This window comes from Dermacentor albipictus, chromosome 1 (genome assembly GCF_038994185.2).
Source record: "Dermacentor albipictus isolate Rhodes 1998 colony chromosome 1, USDA_Dalb.pri_finalv2, whole genome shotgun sequence".
In the NCBI taxonomy this organism is placed as follows: Eukaryota; Metazoa; Arthropoda; class Arachnida; order Ixodida; family Ixodidae; genus Dermacentor; species Dermacentor albipictus.
Window position 1 is genome coordinate 217,859,510 of NC_091821.1, and position 19,166 is coordinate 217,878,675.

Consider the following 19,166-nt stretch of genomic DNA (forward strand, 5'->3'; position numbering starts at 1 on the left):
CCGCTTCATTTAGATTTCCGACAAACCACTTGTGCACTGGGAGGTGCGTAAACTACGCCGCCAGCTGACTGCTTGATTTGTACTAAGACAAGATGTGAAACCCGGGGCCTGGTAAACGGCCCTTGGTTGTTCGCGTTCAGCCTCTACTAAATGAAGCTCGGCGCACGAAGAAAACTAGTCGAGGATATACGAGCGAACAAGATGACGCTCGGTGCCAGTTTCGAAAAGCCATATAGACCGTATTTTTCGCCCAGCGTATCCGCGCAGTATAGCGCGCCAGAGAATCCGGACCGAGTTCATGCTCGCGCGAACTGCCTCGCATGCCTTCCTCACGCGGCGCTGCCAATGCGACAAGGGAGAGAGAACTTGGACGAAGGCCGGGCGCCCGTCAAACGCTCCAGCGAGCAGCAGCCGTGTTCGCCGACCGAGTCCATGACGGACGGCTTGTCTCGCGTCAGCGCCGCCGCGGCTCTCGAAGCCCCACCTGTCTGGTACCGACCGCGGATCGGCGGAAACGCGCGCACACGTGGACTGAGCCATTACGTAAACGCCCGCGGTCTGCTGCACCGAACTATGGAGCCGCGCAAGCCGCCGAGACGTCCCGCGCACTGCGTGACGCAGTTTCACTGAGCCGAACGACGGGAACCTACAGGTTAGCGAGGCACGAAAGCGGGCAGAAGTTCTACAACTTGGCGAAAACAATGCTTCCCGCATGACACAAGATGTTTATCGCAGAGTCGACGGGGGACTTGCAAGCTTTCCGCTGCTCTGCTCGTGTCCACGTGAAGAGCGCGACGTCTCAAGGACGACGTGTATCTACTGTTTGTCTGCTCGACCGTCTGTGATGGAGGCCGCAGTCGGCTACAGAAACCGTAATCAAATCGTAACATTTCGGAAGGGCCAGTAGCAGCGGTATATATCCTGACCCGTACGAATTAATCTTTTCATTAATTAGTTGTTTACCAGCAAAACATGTTGACCTAGCCGACTACTTAACTTAGCAAGCAAAAAAAAAGGGGGGGGGGAAGCATGCATGTCCTTTATTTCTTCAGAACAGCGATGGCTGGCCGGCGACAAGAACGACAACGACGGCTCACGTGTCGCGGACCCGGGACTGAACCCTGGGTTAATGTGTGACTTTTTAAAACATTTCAAAGCGCTTCTCAATGTAGCGGTTAAGGTCGCGCAGCGCTCGCAGAACGTGGCGCAACTTATTCCAAGTCGCCTGCCACAGCATCATCCGCTTCGACGGACGCTGTTCCTTTCGCTGCACCCTTGCCCAGAGACGTCGCCGCGCAGTCGCAAGGGTTTGTCGAGAGAGAACAGACGCGCTCGCTGTCGGCATGCCAGACGCCCCGCGCAAGTTTATGCCGAACTAGTGCCTGCAGAGAGCGTGCCGGCAGGCACGCACTTGGGAAAGCAAACATGCCACGCGGCTGCGGTGGTTTCGCCATCTCGACATGCATGCCGGCGTTGCGCTCCTGTTTGTCTTTTTTTTTTTTACTTTTTCCTACTTGCCGGTGGTGGACACATACCTTCGACCGGGAGTGGAAGGCAAAAGTCGGTCGATTTCAGCCCGCATTTCCGGCCGGCCCGCTCTCACTGCACTGGAAATGACGCTGCCCGCTGGGACGCAGCACCGACCTTGCCAACGGTACACCAGCGAGCGCTCGCACTGCTCGGTCGGGTCCACGATAGCGAAGGCCGCGCGGAGGGAACAGCAGCGCGCGTTTGTGGCGCCCGGCTGTTTGCCGTGGAACACGCGAAACGTCACCGTTAAACGGCACGTGATTCGAGAAATGATCGTTCATTACGCGGGCACCGCAGTGCAGTGCCCAATTCGCGCGCGTGGTTCCGTACGTCAGCGGCTCGTTAATGACCGAGCTAAAACTGATTAATTTGTTGATTCTTTCATAACACGTGCACAGACTATAATTTCATATAACCTCAGAGTATCAAACAAAACGCCTAACGGTCGCACCTTCCGGAAATAGTTCATTATCGGGGCAATTCGCTGTATCGAGGGAAATTCGCGCAGGATAACTTGCACAAACTGGCGACTATAGCGGCTTATTGAGCGCACCATGACAGCCACACGTGGCAAGATTAAAGCAGTAAATGGAGTCAGCATTAATTGTGCCTTATGCAGCAGAACTTTTTGCTGGGCTAGTTGGTGCATGTTACTGAAGTACTATGGCGCCAAACAGACGACACAAGAAGAGACACGGACGAGCGCTTGTCCGTGTCTCTTCTTGCGTCGTCTGTTTGGCGCTATTGTACTTCAGTAACGTGCCTTATGCAACGTTGACATTACCCGTGACATATTCGACATTGTCCCTGTGATAAGTCGACAAAACCGGGGGCGTCCGACGGTGTACGTATACTGTTCAGTGGTGTAGCTGTGGTTCGTTTCTCCAGCACGTCCTGTATTACACGTTATAATGCCAAATAAAGCTTTCCCTTGCTCTGCTGCCGTTTATGGCTTGGGACCACTACGGGACTCACTCGTTGCTGAAAGTCCCTCCGCATTCATCGTGATGAGCCGATTTGTCTTCCAGCTTACAGAAAGCTTCGCTTCAGCGATGCCCACATTGCATGCGCGGATGCAAACTTGTAAAAAAAAAGTGGAATATTGCAGAGCTTATATATATACTCTGCAATATTGCAAGTTTTTTCAGCCATCCTTCCGGTGCTTTTATTGTCGAGTGGTCGCTTTGAAATGTGCTCTCGGAATAATGGGCCCAGTTGAAAATTGTGCCACGTGCGCCGTAGGACCGTCAAGAAGGATCCGGCTCTACCCGACGTCTCTGCCCGTGCGATGGCAGCCCGAGAGCGCGCGCGCACTCATTCTTCGCGCCCCGCCAGCAGAAGTGGCGATGTGTGCGCACAAGTTCCACGTCATCACCCGAGGTGGTCGCAGCGGGACTCTCGTGCTGCCGGCACGTGCTTCCTCGACGCGCATTCAGGCACGGCCGCCGCTCTTTGAGCGCCCCGAGCTCCAGCGGCCACGGGGCATGCAGCCGTGCTTAAATTAGAGGCGAAGGTCTCCCTCGCCGGGACTGCACGCACTCCGCCTCGCGGTTCTCTCTTTCTTCTTTTTGGCGAGAAGCGCCGGCCTTCGCCTTTAGCCCAGACGGGCTCCGATTGCGCGAACGGGGCAGACGTTGGAAAATGAAACCAATCTGCGAAAGCCGTCCCTCGAAGTCGGCGTACTTGAGGCTCCCTTCGCCGCGCGTGCTCCGAGCAGGCAGCATCGCCGCCGCGCAATATAGGATTACTAGGGCAGCAATCGCGCGCGCCCTTTGCCGGCCACGAAGAAATAAACAAGGACCGGCCTCCGAACAAATACCGGAAGTGCGCAGATGCACAATGCCCGGCGCCGACGCTCGTGCACGACGGCAGCACGCCCGTCCTCGGACGATTCTCCAAATAAACGCCCGTCGTTCTAGCCTCCTCCAGAACGTAGGCGCTTTGTTGAAGTAGTGTGCGAGTTAATGAACTCCCGTAAAACGTCTTGTCCAGGCCGTAGCAGTGACCTAATGCGCACGCATGCGATACGCTAAGCGAATAGCGAGGCATGTGAACCCGTGAGCCGGAGAAGGCCTATGTCGGCCGATCGATATATGCTCCGCGCACACCGCCACTTGGAACTATCATGCTTTCTCAGATGAGGGGCTAAAACAATGCTGACTGATTTAACACAGGAGATATCAGAGACGCCGTAGCGGAAGGCTCGGGATTAAGTCTGAACTAGCACCCAATCATGAGTTAAACGCAAGATCGCTTTTTCTTTTCTGTTCCGCGGCCTTGTGCCTTGCAGCAGAGCCAATGCCGCGGGTGAAACGTCGCTTTGACCACGAGGGAGTAGGAATGCAATTCTTGTCGCCCTGGTAAGACCATCGATCTTGCCCAAATATTTCGAAAGAAGTTTAACAATAGATATAGTGGCCGTGACTTGTTGATCTCAGGTGTCACTGTCGTTGACAGAGGCATGCAGCGTCGGCCACAGGCCGCGGAACTCGGCTTCAAGGATTTGCGTGGCCTGATAAATTCCGGTAAGCGTGCCTGTTGGTTGACATTCATGTAGAGAACTTTTTAAAGCACAACAAAAAGAGTGAAAACAGAGGAAGGAACGACAGGACAAGACACACACGCACACATGCAGCAGGGATAAAAATAAAAACGATATACCGATACTAGATCGTACGAAACTTGCAGCCAAACATGCACGAGTGACAACAATCGACAAATGCAAATTTCTTATCATGTAGCATGACAGAAGGGTGCCTGACGCAAGCATCTCCACTTCTAATATGGAAGGCCTCTGATAAACCTCGTGCGTGAGCTGGCTGGTTAGTGCTTTTGAAAACGATCTGTTTCATTAAAAACGGGATAGCGCCCACGTCCTCCACGACGGGCATCCAGATACGACGGCCCTGATTATTTTAGTGATGCCTGATGCTGTATTTTAGACAGACTTCGATACAACGGCCAGACTGGCCCACATAAGCCTTGCCACAGATGAACGGGTTCAGATATACAACGCCTGAAATACATTCTGCAAACTACCTGCTATGTTTAATGTTACATTCAGAGGACTTTAACACGAGAGCAAGTACGTGCAAGCTTATTTTTAGCTCAACACAGAACGTAAACTATACGAGGTGATCATTTCTAAGTTTTACGGAATTTTAAAAATTGCCTGTTTCAGACAACATAATTCTATACCTTGAGCATTCAGAGAGGCGGACATTACTTGTAATAGAAATCAAGCTACATATTTAACCAGTTAACAAAAGGCCAATAATTAACTTCGTAATGAATTACTTTACAGTACATATTGCTATTTACGAATTGTGGCCGGTGGGTTTGCAACACGTTTCTGCTTGGGATGAATTTCCAGGATGACATTAGTTTGGAGATATGTACCATCAAACTCACTGTAAAAATCCAGCGTTGTTCCACTTACTCTTTAGACAAAACGCTCTTTTATACAGTGAAGCACAAACGTAACTGAAACGTCCATGTATTGACTCTTTTCGCGGAGCGGTTTGTTCTAGAGAAACGAAATGGCGTTTTCGGCGGCACGCCGCAAGTATAGCCTCAGCGAAAGCCCACTAATACGAAACCACTACCGCTTCTGGGCGATCCGCTGTCAGAAGTGCAACTGAGTTTTCGCTAACGCACTGTGCTCCAGTCATGCTGGATTGAAGACGTGTGCAGTAGCTGGCTGCAAAAACAGTGACTGGCATATAAAGTAATGTAATGAATCCGTGTGGCCAAGTTCGCGGAGCGCTGCTGCAACTGTCCGTTACGTGTTACCGGCACTTCGAGGTGTACGGCTTTCTTCGAAGATACAGAAATTTGCTCATCCGCCCGCGCTGTATCGCTAACCTTCAAAGAAAGTGCCCCAGCCCCGGAACGTCGGCAAGAGTACCGCTCGTTAAACAATGACAAAGGGAGTAGTGCCGCTTCCTGTCGTAGTAAATTTCGCCCACAGTATCTACACACATCTACACTAACTGGCACGGAAACTTACGCCTACTTTATCGCCAACTCGCCAATGAGGGAATGGGCGCACACTTGAATATATGCGCACCATATACGCACAATAAATGACGGACTACACCGATAGCGCACGAACCGTCGAAGCTGAATGCTTCGTGACGGTCCACAAGGGTAAGCGAGTTACTAGCGATAATACATCTTTGCTACAAGGTATTACAAGGTACAAAATAGCTACGTTTCAAGCCTTGCGCGCAGCAAGAACAAACCTATCGGAAGTGAGCACACCCGCAAGCGATTAGGCAGAAAATAATCACATAGTGACCGCACCAAGGAAGTCAGAAATTTGACATGCCGTTGCTTCAAAATATTTGCCAAATAACGAACAAAGAGCAAAACGCACTAATCATGATTCAATTCATGAGCGGAAAGTTTGGATAGTTTAGAATAAATATTTGGCCCCGCTTTTAGAACACGCACGATATAGGCGCAGTGCACCGCCTAGAGAGGCGCCACTGATAGCCACCTAGCGGGCGGTTCCAAAAGTACGCTCGGGAGCAGCAGAAGATGACAAACCCTTGCAGCAAGGATGGCTAAAGTTCGCGGCTGCGATTTTTCCTTTGTTCGGGTGCCAGACTGCTTCTTCTGCGGTGACAGCTGCAGGAAAGACGCTGGCCTCTATGGAAGCGGACATGAACACGATGTTACCGGTGTTTGGGGCAACCCGGTCCACATACGTGCCAGGTGCGTCCCGCAGACAAGCGCAATGAACCACAGTTACACGAAGTGTTGTTGAATAATGTGATGTCTCGATCGTTATTTTTTTTAACTGTACGCTTGCCGTAATACTGCTTCTGTACATTAATAATAGGTACACGTCGTTAGTGCAGACTTATATCTGAAACAAGACCGCACGGTGCACATGCGATGTCTGCACACCTAGCAGTGATTTTTCTGGCGATGCATGCATGTGACATCGCCAAATAAGTGCCGTCAAAGTCGCCTCATCAAGAGTAATTGCGAATTTATTGTTGGAAATGCGTACACGTACTAGTCAACGAAGTCACCAAACGCACGGTTTAATAAGAGCGCGAGTTAGCGCTGTACCGCCGATGCAATTCTGCTGCATACGCCGACGAACTGCCGTTCCCGCTGCAGTTTTCGCAATTTGAAATTCCCTTAGAGACCTGCTTGAAAACGTACAGAGCTAAAGTCTGACCAACTTTTCATAAGTTTTTTTTTTTTTCTCGAATGTTACGGAAGGGAGGTGCCACATGACATACTTCAAGGCAAAGCAGCGCCAACCAAAGTAGATGGGCGCTGGCGGCAGTTAAGGCCGAGGTTAGTCCTCTGCGGCCTAAGCATATTAAGAATTCAGTTGAGTGCAAAATGCACATACATAAAGGCACAACGTCGTGAAACAAATAAATCACTCGACGCGGTAAGTCTCCTCAGACAGCATCGAGGTGTAAAAACTTCACAAATGTGATGCAAACTTTTCAGTGAAAGTGGAACAGAAATACCACGTGCAGCAACCATTAGCAATTCTCACCCTGAACTACCTATTCTCTGAACATAGTTCCCAAGAAAACACAATGTCTAAAATGTCCTTGGGCGAGAAGAATAAAGCTGTGTTAAAGAAGCGCTTGCCTGTTGTTATTCCGATAAGACACAGCGTGATATAGGCCTTTACAAACGAAGCAGGGTGAAAACCTCGCACTTAAAAAAAAAAATCAGTTCTGCATGAAGCAACTAGCAACAGATAAGACATGCGTGAAGCTACGCATAAAATAGATGCGAAAAGATGATGTGCGCGACAGCTGGTGCAAGGATCGATTTACCGGGCCGCACAAAACCAACAATTTCGGTTCTTGAAAGTTTGCAAGCTTCAGTAGCTTTAACACACAACACGATGCACTCGTGCTACGCCTAGCTAGCGCAACACACTAAAGAAGCGGCAAGCGGCATTCAGAACTTTAGCAAAGTGCCTTTAAGCGCATGCTGTACTGCGGACGAACCGTACAAAACACGGGCAGGCCGTGATCAACTTCATCACTAACGCGTGTAAACATGATCGAGTGCAAAAAACACCGACACGACAAAAGAAAGCATCAGAACAAGAAATTTCCCGCCGAGCGGCGGTTTCCAGTGCTACCGTTGCTCCCGCTGATGAGGCTTTGCGGGGAATGATTAGATCCGTATCGCCGGCACGTCTTTGCCGGTATTAGAGCACCCCAACTTGCAACAATTCTTCGACATGCCTTGAGTCTTTGGCCACCACACACATGCGAAGGGTGTTGCTTATTTTTCTCTGAAAGCGTGAATCAGACAGAGAAGTACGACCAACGACGGCAGAAAACTATACAGCGCTTGGCTGTCGCCTTTCCCGAGTGCACTTTGCAAGGCCTCCACCAGTGGCGCGTCCATCGGCGTGTACTACGCGTATACGCTGCTTGGATATAGCTTAATCAGCTCCAAAGGCGCTTTTTAGAATGATCTATCTCAAAGACGAATTATACTACCTGCCACAGGCAATTTCTTGAAATTCGGTAAAACTTTAATATGATCACCCAGTATATCTGGCACCGACGTGCTTCAACCGATAAGCTGCCACAATGTGGGCACAGAATAACTCTACACTTGTTCTTATGATCACCTCTAAGACAGCGCGCCTTTCGCTAGACGCCTTTCGATTATTTAGTATAGTTATGAACTCACGTAATGACAGCCTGTACGACTTGACATTGGAAACTTTAAATCATTAGACGTTCGCACTATCTTTTAAACTCGCAGCCCAAGCTGGCTTTTACGATTCCTCTATTTACCAGCTTATATATAGTGTCCTGACCTGCAGCGCAATCAAGGATAGGCTTAACAGATTAGCGCCGCGATATTGTGGCGATGCCTTTTCCGATAATATTCCTTTTCGCACTTCGTCAATGGTCAGAGCGACGCTTCGCCCACATTATCAGTAGGATCAGCCTGTCGTGAACGCTGGATGATAAGAGTGGCAATGATTCGAGCCGAAGGTATCGCGACAAAATCGCAGCCCAGAGGTAATGCGGTTATAGAAGACCAATCTTAGATCGAGAAACTGTAACTGCTTATCATGGGGCAGCTCAAAAGCTTATATGTGTATGGGAAGCTTCTTCAGTAAAGAAATTCTTCAGTATCGAGTGAGCGCTCCTCTTGTTGCGCTTTAAAAGGACAGATTAAAAAAAAATTAATAGATTATTTTACAGATTGATTACCTTTGCCCTTCGTCATTGGCTCAAACGCCGCTGTTAACAATGGGATCGTCCACTCAGCGCACAACAGACAATAAAGAAGGAATATTGAAGTAAAAAATCGTTACAAAACGTTGCCCTAGATTCGTATCGCAGCATATCTCAGCAGTGACGCGAAAAGTCAAACGGGACTTCAGGTTTACATCGTGGTATTGTAACAATAGCAGGCATGATTCGGCAACAACCGCTGGACATGACGGGACATGATATGACATGACAGGAGGTTCCCTACAGCCCAGAGCTTTGGGACTTCTTCCTGTATATTTTCTTGCTATGTATCCATGAGTGAATGAATAAATGCTTCTTCTTCTTGCTGTGTGATGTGAGGGTGAGTGAACGTACACGTACACCACTCCGACCTGTCAATAAGTGTTGACACGGAGAGCCTGTTGCACAATCAACCCGCCCCCTCCCCCCCGCCCCACCAAAGAAAAAAAAAACGAATTTTTTACTCTTCACACCGTTATGATGGTAGGGAATAAAACAGAAGCTCATTATACACACGGCAGATACCGAGTAGCAGAGGGAAAGGAAATGTATCTTATCACGACAGCGGCTGACATGCAGCTGGGAATGACGTCACTGAAGTAACAGGGATGACCGTTCGCGACAAGTGTGACGGCTGCTGAGTGAAATGCATTTTTTTTCTTTGTATCCTGGTTGTGCAGAGGTTCACAAATGCCAAGGAACTCCGTCTTGACCCACTCCAATCTTCTGACGTTTATCAAAGAAAGGACACGTGTCTGCAGATATTTCCCTTCTGAAATGTTAAGCCACAGGTCGCCAAAAGCTCTGTCAACACCACAGTAGCTTCAATGCGGCTGTAAAGACTAGCAGGGTACAGATAACTTCACCGTGAGTGTGTAGACATGACTGCACTCAGATACACAAAAAGAAAGAAGGTGTAAACACCACAAAAAAAAAAGGGGGGGGGGTCCGTTATCGTGTTTAACGCACAGACCTTTAAAATTAAATTCTGGGGTTTTAATGTCAAAACCACTATCTGATTATGAGGCGTACCGTAGTGGAGGACTCCGGATTAATCTTGACAGCTTGGGGTTCTTTAAGGTGCACCAAATGCAGAGCCATTTTTGCATTCCTCTCCCATCGGAATGCGGCGGCCGCAGACTGGAATCGCACCCGCGACATCGTGCTAAGTAGCAGGAAGTTATAGTCTCTGATCCACTGTGGCAGCTCGACAATGAGTAACTGTTACCGGCTAGTACTGCAGTGCGCACAAACGGCCACTCACTTTGTAAACGAGCCCATCGACAACTCCTGCTACCACGTTTCGAAAATGTTTGTTGCCGGCGCGTGTGCGCAATAACGCCAAGAGAATACGTGTCTCCGGACTTCCGTGACCTTTCGAGGACTCGCCGGCGGTATATCTCAGTGGCCATTGCGTTGTACTGCTGAACACCAGGTCGCTGGTTCGCACCCGGCGGTGGCCGCATTTCTATGGTTTACTCCATACTCCAAAATTACTCCGGAGCACCCCACTACAGCGTGCCTCATAATCAGATAGTGGGTATGGCACGTATAACCCCATAAGGTAGCGGATTTTAACATTTCGAGGGAAGCTGGCTTCTCGAGCTAAGGTCACGCCAGTCATCCGCAATGACTAATCCACTCCGGGTAAGCAAGGCGTAGCACCGAGGAAAATGCGGCGCGGAAACGCCTACGAAACAGGAGAAAGGCCCCGGGAAGTCTGGCTGCTACGCTAGAGTTAAATCTCTCCGAGATAGCCGGCGAACAAAATCTTCCCGTTTCAACACTTGGCCTTCCCCTTCCCCTTCCCCCTTCGTCTTAATATTTCGTTACTCTTTCTTCCACCATAGTCTTATTTGTGTATTCCTTTCCGCTGGGCGTGATACACTTCCAAGGGAGGCGACACACGTGGAGACACGAAACACGGGCGTCGCGGGAGGAGAAGGGGTGCACAATTGAAAGGCGCGTGCGGCGCTCTCGGTTTGTTGTCTGTCTCCGCCTGCCGCAGACGAGCGGCGGTGTTTCGCAAGCGCTCGTTTCAGACACTTGGTTTCGCAACAAGAGTCGTCGGGGGCAGCTAAAGAGGAACTTGGTAATTGCGCACGAGTCTGCGCGAAGACGCCGCAGATGCCTGCCATGGCGCGTCTTGCGCACAACGCCATGCCGCCGCTAATTGGCGCGCCGCGCACGGGCTTCGGGAGCGACCACGGCTCCGTTTTGCGGTGCCCACCACGACGCGCTTCTTGGCGGTGCGACACATCTGGGGCTCGACGTGGTGCTGACCCTGCCGTACCTCTCTCCCCGCCCTGCTCTCCCATCTCCGTTCTGTCGAGCGTTGGTTAGACGCGCACGTGGCGTAACTCAATATGCCGAACCTCAACCAGCTTCTGATGAGCAAGAAGTGGTAAGATAAAACCGTGCAACGCAATAAACTATTGACGCTCTACTCCATACGCAAGCATGCGCACCTTTCCCCATTATATACATATCTGTGTGTGTGTGTGTGCGTGACAGGGAGAGACACACGAACAGTTGCTGTCCGATTCTCCGACCCGTGTAAACACGATGGTCAACAGCGTCTTTTTCTCCAGAGCAATTAAAAAAAAAAAAACGTGTGCTAGTAATGTTGAGGAAAAAAAAAAAAACTCGCCTAGATCGCTGCTCGGCGAAAGGCGGTCACGTGTTTGAAGCGCCGCGTGTTACAAGGTGCGTCACTCGTTCGAAGCGGCGCGTAACCTCCGTCATGCGTTGTGCATCATCATCTGTCACCGCCGCTGCCGTTTCACTCACGCGTGGCTTCCGGCGAGCGTCTGTGCTCGCGACGCCGCGAAAACAAAACCCACGCACGCGCATGACACGTTGTGGAAACCACGATTATGCATAGGCGGGGCGGTGCACACATATCTTGCAAGTGCACACTGGTTCGTGAAAGGGAGAAGCCGAATTTAAGTAATATACTCCAGCTTTAGGAGAAAAAAGAAAATGTGCGAACATGGCGACGCAAGTAGTAATCTCTCAAACACAAATTAACTACATAGGCTAACAATTATGCCTCATCACATTTCTTGCATCTCCATCGTCGTTAAAAACGAGCAGCACAACAGATTGATAAGTTGGAATTGTTCAGTGGGTTTCGTCGTGTTCGCAAACGCAGACTGTAAAGCTATTCCAGGTACGGGAATACAGTCGACAGCTTTATGTGCAGTATGCTACCTACAATACTCCAAGCCATTTCGGAAGTTTTCCTTACGTAAATTATTGCTGTTAAAAAAACAACGAAAGAAGAGAACACGCTACGTCGCCAGCGACCACTCAGACGTAAGCCTATCTTCCTGCGCTTCTTGTCTAACGAACTTCGTGCATAATATTCGATCTTTAAAATCAGGTCTTAAGTATCAGAAGCATCTTAATATAGATACTTGCGATTCTGGCGTACACAGCTACAGACACAGTGCCCAAAGAGACTGGGCAAACAAACCACTGTCAAAGTCACAACGTTGACGTGCCGCTGCATTTATTGCCACAAAATTTGAGTGTGCGCGCACTTGCGCGTGTGTTGCAAGATCGAGGCAGCAACGTATGAAGAATGCGAGCGACCCTCCGGCGGAAGAATTAGAGCACCGAGCGCCCCACCGACTGAGCACGTGGTTTTCACGCACTATATATATGTGTGAAGCGATTAAGCCCATAGTCGAGTTTCAACCAAAAACACACGATATGCATACACATATGTACAGTGCTCACGCAATGAAACGCGTCAATTTAGGGCTAAGTAATGCGCATACTTTCGTTTCAAGTTCATGTCACATCGACGTAATTCTGGCGCGTACACTTACATCGGGGTCCTCGTCACCTTTGGTGACCAAATTATTAGCGACATGACATGGTGCTCCCGCGTACTTCGCACATATGTAGGTTTCTACTAACTTCATGTCCCATTTCATTCCGTGAGCACTGTACACCCGACCGCCGATTTTGGAAAGCGCGGAACTCGCGAGGAAACTTGGGTGAGGAATGTAGCGGTTGAACGGGATGTGCAACCTTATTCAAGTACACGCATAGGCGCACGCGAATAGCAAGAGACATTCTATGCGGCTTAGCTCGTATGTTTGCTTTGTTTGCTCATTTTTCGCTGTAGGACGTGATTTGTTTGCATCTGCCGAATAATTTACGTACCGTTTGATAATGGCAGCTAGTACGCTTACCTTTACGAATAAGATTCAGGCGCTGCGGAGCAGCAACAAAAATTTTGTGACACCTTTCAGCGTGCCACGAAATGCGCACGCCAAACGCGCGAGGTCGTAAACGCAAGATAACCACCAGCCTGTTCGGATCAAAGCATGCACAAAGGTGGCACGCCAAGGCTAATATCTTCACCTACATTGTTTTGAGTGTAGATGAAACAAGTGACAGTACGACGGGAAGACAATGAATAGTCAGACGACGCCAACGATCCACACTTCAGAACGGTAACAATGTGTCCAACAGCTGTTTCGATTCATGTAACAAGACAGTGGCACTCAACGACGACGTTGCTAAAACTGGCAAAGCAAACACAACAACTAAAAGGTAGCGCTGGTGGCTTAAATTTACATAATGGCGTTCTTTGAAGACGCACGTCGTAAATCGTGGGACTCTGTTTCGCTCAACGTGTTGTTTTAATTCGAGTAAAACGAGAAAAAAACAATAATAATAACTTCCCTTGCTCGGATCCTCACTTGAGAAAGCAGACAATTTAAAGACAAGGGTGAATTCGAATGTTTGCGTATGTTTACCTGGGTGTCAATTTTCTTTTCTTGCTAACGAGCCGAAGCGAAAAACGGAGGGGGATGTACAACTGCTTTCCCCGAGCTAGTGGCTGTGACAGCGTTAAAATTGATAACAACAAAATAAAGAACAAAAATGAGACTGAGATTCTGCTAATAGCTTCCACCAGAACACGGCGAATTCAAGACGTCGTCTGTCCGGTCAACAACAAAAACGTTGAATTTACAAGTTTCGGCTACGCCAACGGGAAAAGGCACTGCAGCCCTTATTGAACACGAGGTGTTTTCACCCAGCAGCTGCAACCCGGCGCGCACGTCAAACTGACTTTCTAAGCTCCCCGCAGCTCCTCTTCGAAGCCGCAATCTCCCGACCCGTCCTTTCCGGATAGCCGAAACGTCATCGCCCGCTCAGGCAGCGGCTATTCGATGGGGCCCCCACAGGACGTGACGAGTTCGTGCGACGTCGTTATGGCTCGAGAAAGCAACCTTCGGAAGAGACCAGGTAAGAGCGAAGAAAACGTGGTGGCTATTTTGGGCGCGCTCGGCGACCCCGGTGGCCCCAGACTGGCCCGAAGTGTGTGCGTGTGTGTGCGTGTTAGGGAGGGGGGTGCCTCGCACAAGACACCGGGCGAGCAGGTCACAAGAGCGAGGCGAGCCTAATTGCGGGCGGATAAGCGAGAGTCGCTTAAACACTTTTCCCGCTACTCAGGGGCGTCCGGAAGACCGCAATTAATGTGTGATTCCCGTAATCACTATAATTAATGTTTGCGAAGCGACCGCCCAGCGGCAGCGCCCAAGGAAAGGGTAAATTTAATTGCTATATTTCCACGACGCTGCTAGGAACAAGGCGATGACAGAGCCGCTGAACGGCACCCGCCAACGAGAGAGCGGTGGCACGCGTCCGGTGTGGCGGGGGGAAGCCGAGGCCACGGAGGCAAGAGGAGAGGGGCGCACGGCACGCGCTTAGGATGTGCAAGCACCAACTGTGGAATACGCACTGCGCGGCAGCAAGTGTCGTTGCGATGGCTTTGCCTCGCCGCACAGAATGTGCACTACGTAGCGAATGTCATTGCGCGCAAGTTTCGAATTCAAATATGCACAGTAAAGTTCCACGCCGCTGAATTTCTTGTCTGCGAACGCTGCTTTGTAGGCGTCAACACCTCGTTTGTGTCATTTGATGTGGACGATGGAAATGAAAAACAAACCATAAGGGAACGTTCGAGATCTGCGAGCTCAGAACAGGAAGCGAACACTGAATCCCTGCTTCGCTGCCCGGATCACCGTTGCGCGTGCGAATGTCGCGGACGTGCATCATACGTCGAGCACAATTGAAAACTCAGTAATATAAGGAGCGAGCACCAGGTAAACGTAAGAGTGGGCCACACACATTGTATCCGTGCACACACCAGCCTAAACAACAGCCCCGCTGCGCACACTCTGCCGGCGAACACGCAAAAACACGCTGGTAGCCCACTCATCACACAGAGGGAGCGCAACACATGGGCGCGCGCTGACATGCCTGGCTACAGCACGAGCTGGCCAGCAGCCAGGGGCATGTCTGCGTCGTCGTGCGAGGGCCTACCGACTCACCTGGCGGTGCTGGTGCAGCGCAGGCTGGCGGCCCTCATGGCAGCAGCAGCCCTCCGGGAGACAATGGCACACTGCCGCCGCAGCTTCGCGAGCGACTGGCGCGTCGGTCGCCGGGCCTCTTCCCGTCAGGCTCGTTCTCGGAAGGGTCCGGCGCTCCCTTTCCGTCCGGCCGCCGCTTCCATTGGCGGCGCCCCGGGGGCTGCCCGCACGGCCGCCTGCGGGCGGGGCCTGTTGGCGCGCCGCTGCTGCCGCCGCCGCAGCGCCCCGGGCGTGGGGCCGGGGCCACTCGCCCCGTGCCGCTGCTCTTGGCGCACCTGCGTCGCTCGTCCGAAGACCAAGCATCTTGCGAGACGCCACCGCGCGCCTTACGACTCCTGCCTTACGACTCCTGTCAATGCGCGCTACGGGCTTCTCGTGTCTGAGAGCTGACAGCGTGTGGGGATCTTTGCATTCGTTAACGAATTACGAAGATTTCTCACAATTTTTACTTCGTCCTGTATAATCGAATTGAATATTTTTGCAGCACAAAGGATAAATATTTTTTACACAGCACTTAGTCCGAGTCTTCGCAGTGTGGCTTGACTGTGGTCCTCAGTCCTGTTCATGAGATCCCTATCTGAGCCACCAGCAGCGACCACAGGGTCAGTGGAACTCCTGGGACGTAGGACAAGAAAGGTGGGATGTGGGAGCGAGCAGAAAAAAATGATGGGAGAGAAAAGAGATTCGCGTACTAGTTCCTTCTTTGCAAGCACTGCATTCTCAAACCAAAGCTAGTGTGCCTTTATAAACTTCAAATTCATGAAGATAAATTATACTAGCCTACAAAGGACGCTTCTTTAAATAGCTACACTGCATAGATTTCCCAACTACGCAACGTTCACACCAAAGTATCCATAAACGTTGGTTCACACGTACTATACGGCAAAAGCTTAGTCTCCTACCAAGACCAAATATTGATAAAGCAGTTAGTTACTTCCTTTATATAAGTCAAGCACCAAACCACTTTTGCTAGATTCTGTTTTGTAAGTAGTTTTACGTCCTTCACCTGGTGCATCTTCGATTCTTGCTCCGTACGGAAATTTGCGTCTATATATCTCATAATGCAAGCTGGCCTTCTCTACTTTGCCACGACCAGCTATTATCGCTGGGCATATGACAACAGATACCGCAAATCACTGCTTGAATTCATACACAACAGTTACAACACAGGCCTGTGTTGGTGTGGTGATGGTGTGGTGGTGGCGGTGGTGTGTGTGTCCGCACGCGTGTGACTAATGGATTAGAGATGCGCCTCCTCTACTACGGAAGACTGGGCAACGGGAAATGCCCGAGCAGCCTAATGTTTCAGACTTTCTCAAGAGACGCCGATTGCGACGTTGCTTTCGATATTAGCTCTCAAACCTGTGGTCCTACACCCCTCTGTTCACCTACTTGGAGTCTCCACTACGTTGCATCACGTTTCAGTTCAGCTAGGTGTGTTAGTTTTGAGTTTCTCTGTGGGGTCCGACGGGTTTAGGTACTGTGTTCGTTGGCGGTGGTCGGAATGTGGAAAAAAGGCTGCGAGCCGTGGGGAGCGGGAGGAAAAGTGCGGCGCCAAGGGGATGAGTGAAGCGCCCCGTGTACTGGGTGTTCTTTGTCCCTGGTTTTCGCCCGTTAGCCAGGAGGATAAATGCGGGTGAAGAGGTAGTAACATGCGTCGACTGGTTGGCGCAAGCGATGACGTCACCACACCGCGGCGGCGGTGTGGATACAGCTCGCGGTCCTGGGTCGGCATGATGCACCGGTGCTCGGTCTGCCAAGGCGGCAGAGTGAACGCGAAAGCTTTGCTTACACCTATTCCTGCTGTGCATTGGATCTGCATGATTTTATTGCGACTACAATAATACGTACACTCGAGGCGCATTCGCGCCGCCGTGCTGTCCTGGGCGCGACTGCGCATGTGTGGCCGAGCGCACACGCGGCCTTCGATCCGTGTGTTGGAGGTGACGTAATCTGCTGCGGGTGCCAGGGCGAAGAGCGCGACGAGAAAGTTCGAACAAGCAGTTGCCGTCAACACTTTCATGCGCAGAAGTTTATTTTGCGAGTAAAACTGAATTTTATTCTAAAAGTGGTAGACATCTGGTATAGCAAAATGCTGTTCTTACAAAGATTTTTTTTTAACGTTTCAGTCAGACAGAGTGAGGTGGTCACCCCAGGTGACCACCATGCACTAACGGTCTCGCAATCACTTTTGGCATAGAGGCCCGCAAAACAAATCCTGTTTCATAGCAGGCACAATGAGACATTGCATGTCTCGTACATCAATGTCGTCCTCGAAAGCTGAGGTTTTTTACTGCAGATAGCGCTCCTGCGCAGAATGCACCTGTTCGGCTGGCGCTTGCAGTGAAGTGTACGTATTGTAGTATCTACGTATAAGGCTTTGATTTGATTATCTGGGCCACCTCACTGGTGGAGCCCCAGAAAAGAACACATTCCGCTAAGATAGTTGGCGTGTACAGTTTACACTGATGTTGAGCGTATACGCTTTTGTCTGAAAGAGCAATATCTGTTTCAAGGATAGCTTCAAGAAAAGGCCTAAAACGTCACTTGGAACCCTTTCTCTCTCTGTTATTATTGGCAAAGACACTTGACTCTATGGCAAATGGTTCGACGGTGGTTAATTGGTGACGGTGGTGAGGACGTACTGACTCCGTATGTACACACACACACACACACACACACACACACACACACACACACACACACACGCACACACACCGCCTTGGGTACAGTGCTCAGGAGAGTGCCGTTGGGTAGTGAAAGAGGGGGGAAGAGTGAAATGGCAAAGAATTATTCCCTATAGTGCACTGTTCCACTCGGCGAAAGGTGCCCGGCCATGGCACAATGCGCTGACTACAAGAGGATGGAAATTTGTAGGAGGGTGCCCTTAATTAGCAAAGCTTAATGACTTAAGTGCTTTAAATCAAAATACATTGCAGACGTCGCCACCTTAGAGGCGCATAAAATATTCCGCAGATATACACCGTTTTTTTCATGGGCGCCACCATATTGCTACGCAGTGGTGCCATCTATGGGCAGTCGGCATGCTGGCTTGGGCGAGCGCTCCGTTTTGCATGGCAGGTATATACGTTCAGTGGTAGTTTCTGGCGTTTGTTTTCGCGCTCGTGCGGTCTATTTAGTATGACGTGGCATCTTCTACGTAGAATACGGTTCCGTGAGACGTACTGAAGGGGTTTAAGTCATGGCAGGACTTTCTGCTGGCGTTGAGGCGGACGGAGCACGCAGCGCGCATGTTCGAGCCTACAATCAGCCTCGGAGATCAATTGTGTATTTCTGAAAGTTCCATTCGCTAATGTGACCTTACTGCAGTATTATCCTCTAGTTCTAAGCTGCGGTTTAGGAGCAATGAAACATACGCGACGATCGTAACAGCGTGGGTACCATTCTGCTACGATAGGGGCTGTACTGTTATACTTTGACAAGCGTTCAAACTGCTAGCTGCAGATTACATTGCGTGATTACTTGGTTCGGTGGATGAGGTTTCCACCCATGAATAAAATAGTTTTGGGTAGTAATAACAGCATACCTTAGCGTATGAAGTATACTTGTCCAGCAAAGCGACCGTTTACGAACTGCAGCGATGCATCCTTAAGCAGTGGTATACGTACTGGATTGCAGATATCTTTGTTCTATATAGCGCATGGTTTAAGCATGCGGTATCAACGCTTATAGATCTATAAATGTTGCGTGGTGTGACTATGCGAGGTCGTACTGCGGTGTTAGCCCGTTTTCTCTATCTTTTTCGAGAAATAGGATGATGACCGATTTTTTTTTTTCGGTTGTGTTCGTTCCATTCTCTACGACGCACTCACACGTATTACGGAAATTTTGTCCTCAAAAATAGCCATCGCATTACTTTTATGCGATCCCTTTCGGATATTGTGGCTTTACAGAGCAAAAAAGCAATACCGAAGCACATAGCTTATATATATATGTATCGTGCTGGTTCCCCAACCGTAGTGATCGCTGT

General features: G+C 50.1%; 1 protein-coding gene across 1 annotated transcript in view; it reads right to left on the reverse strand.

Moving 5' to 3' along the window:
* LOC139054217 (twisted gastrulation protein homolog 1-A-like) overlaps positions 1-15,493 on the reverse strand; it is a 50,588-nt gene extending 35,095 nt beyond the window's left edge. The window contains exon 1 of the mRNA XM_070530898.1: positions 15,137-15,493. Within this exon, the coding sequence (XP_070386999.1) occupies positions 15,137-15,478 (342 nt within the window). The 5' untranslated portion in view covers positions 15,479-15,493. The remainder of the gene's footprint in view (positions 1-15,136) is intronic.
* Between the last annotated feature and the right edge of the window lie 3,673 nt (positions 15,494-19,166).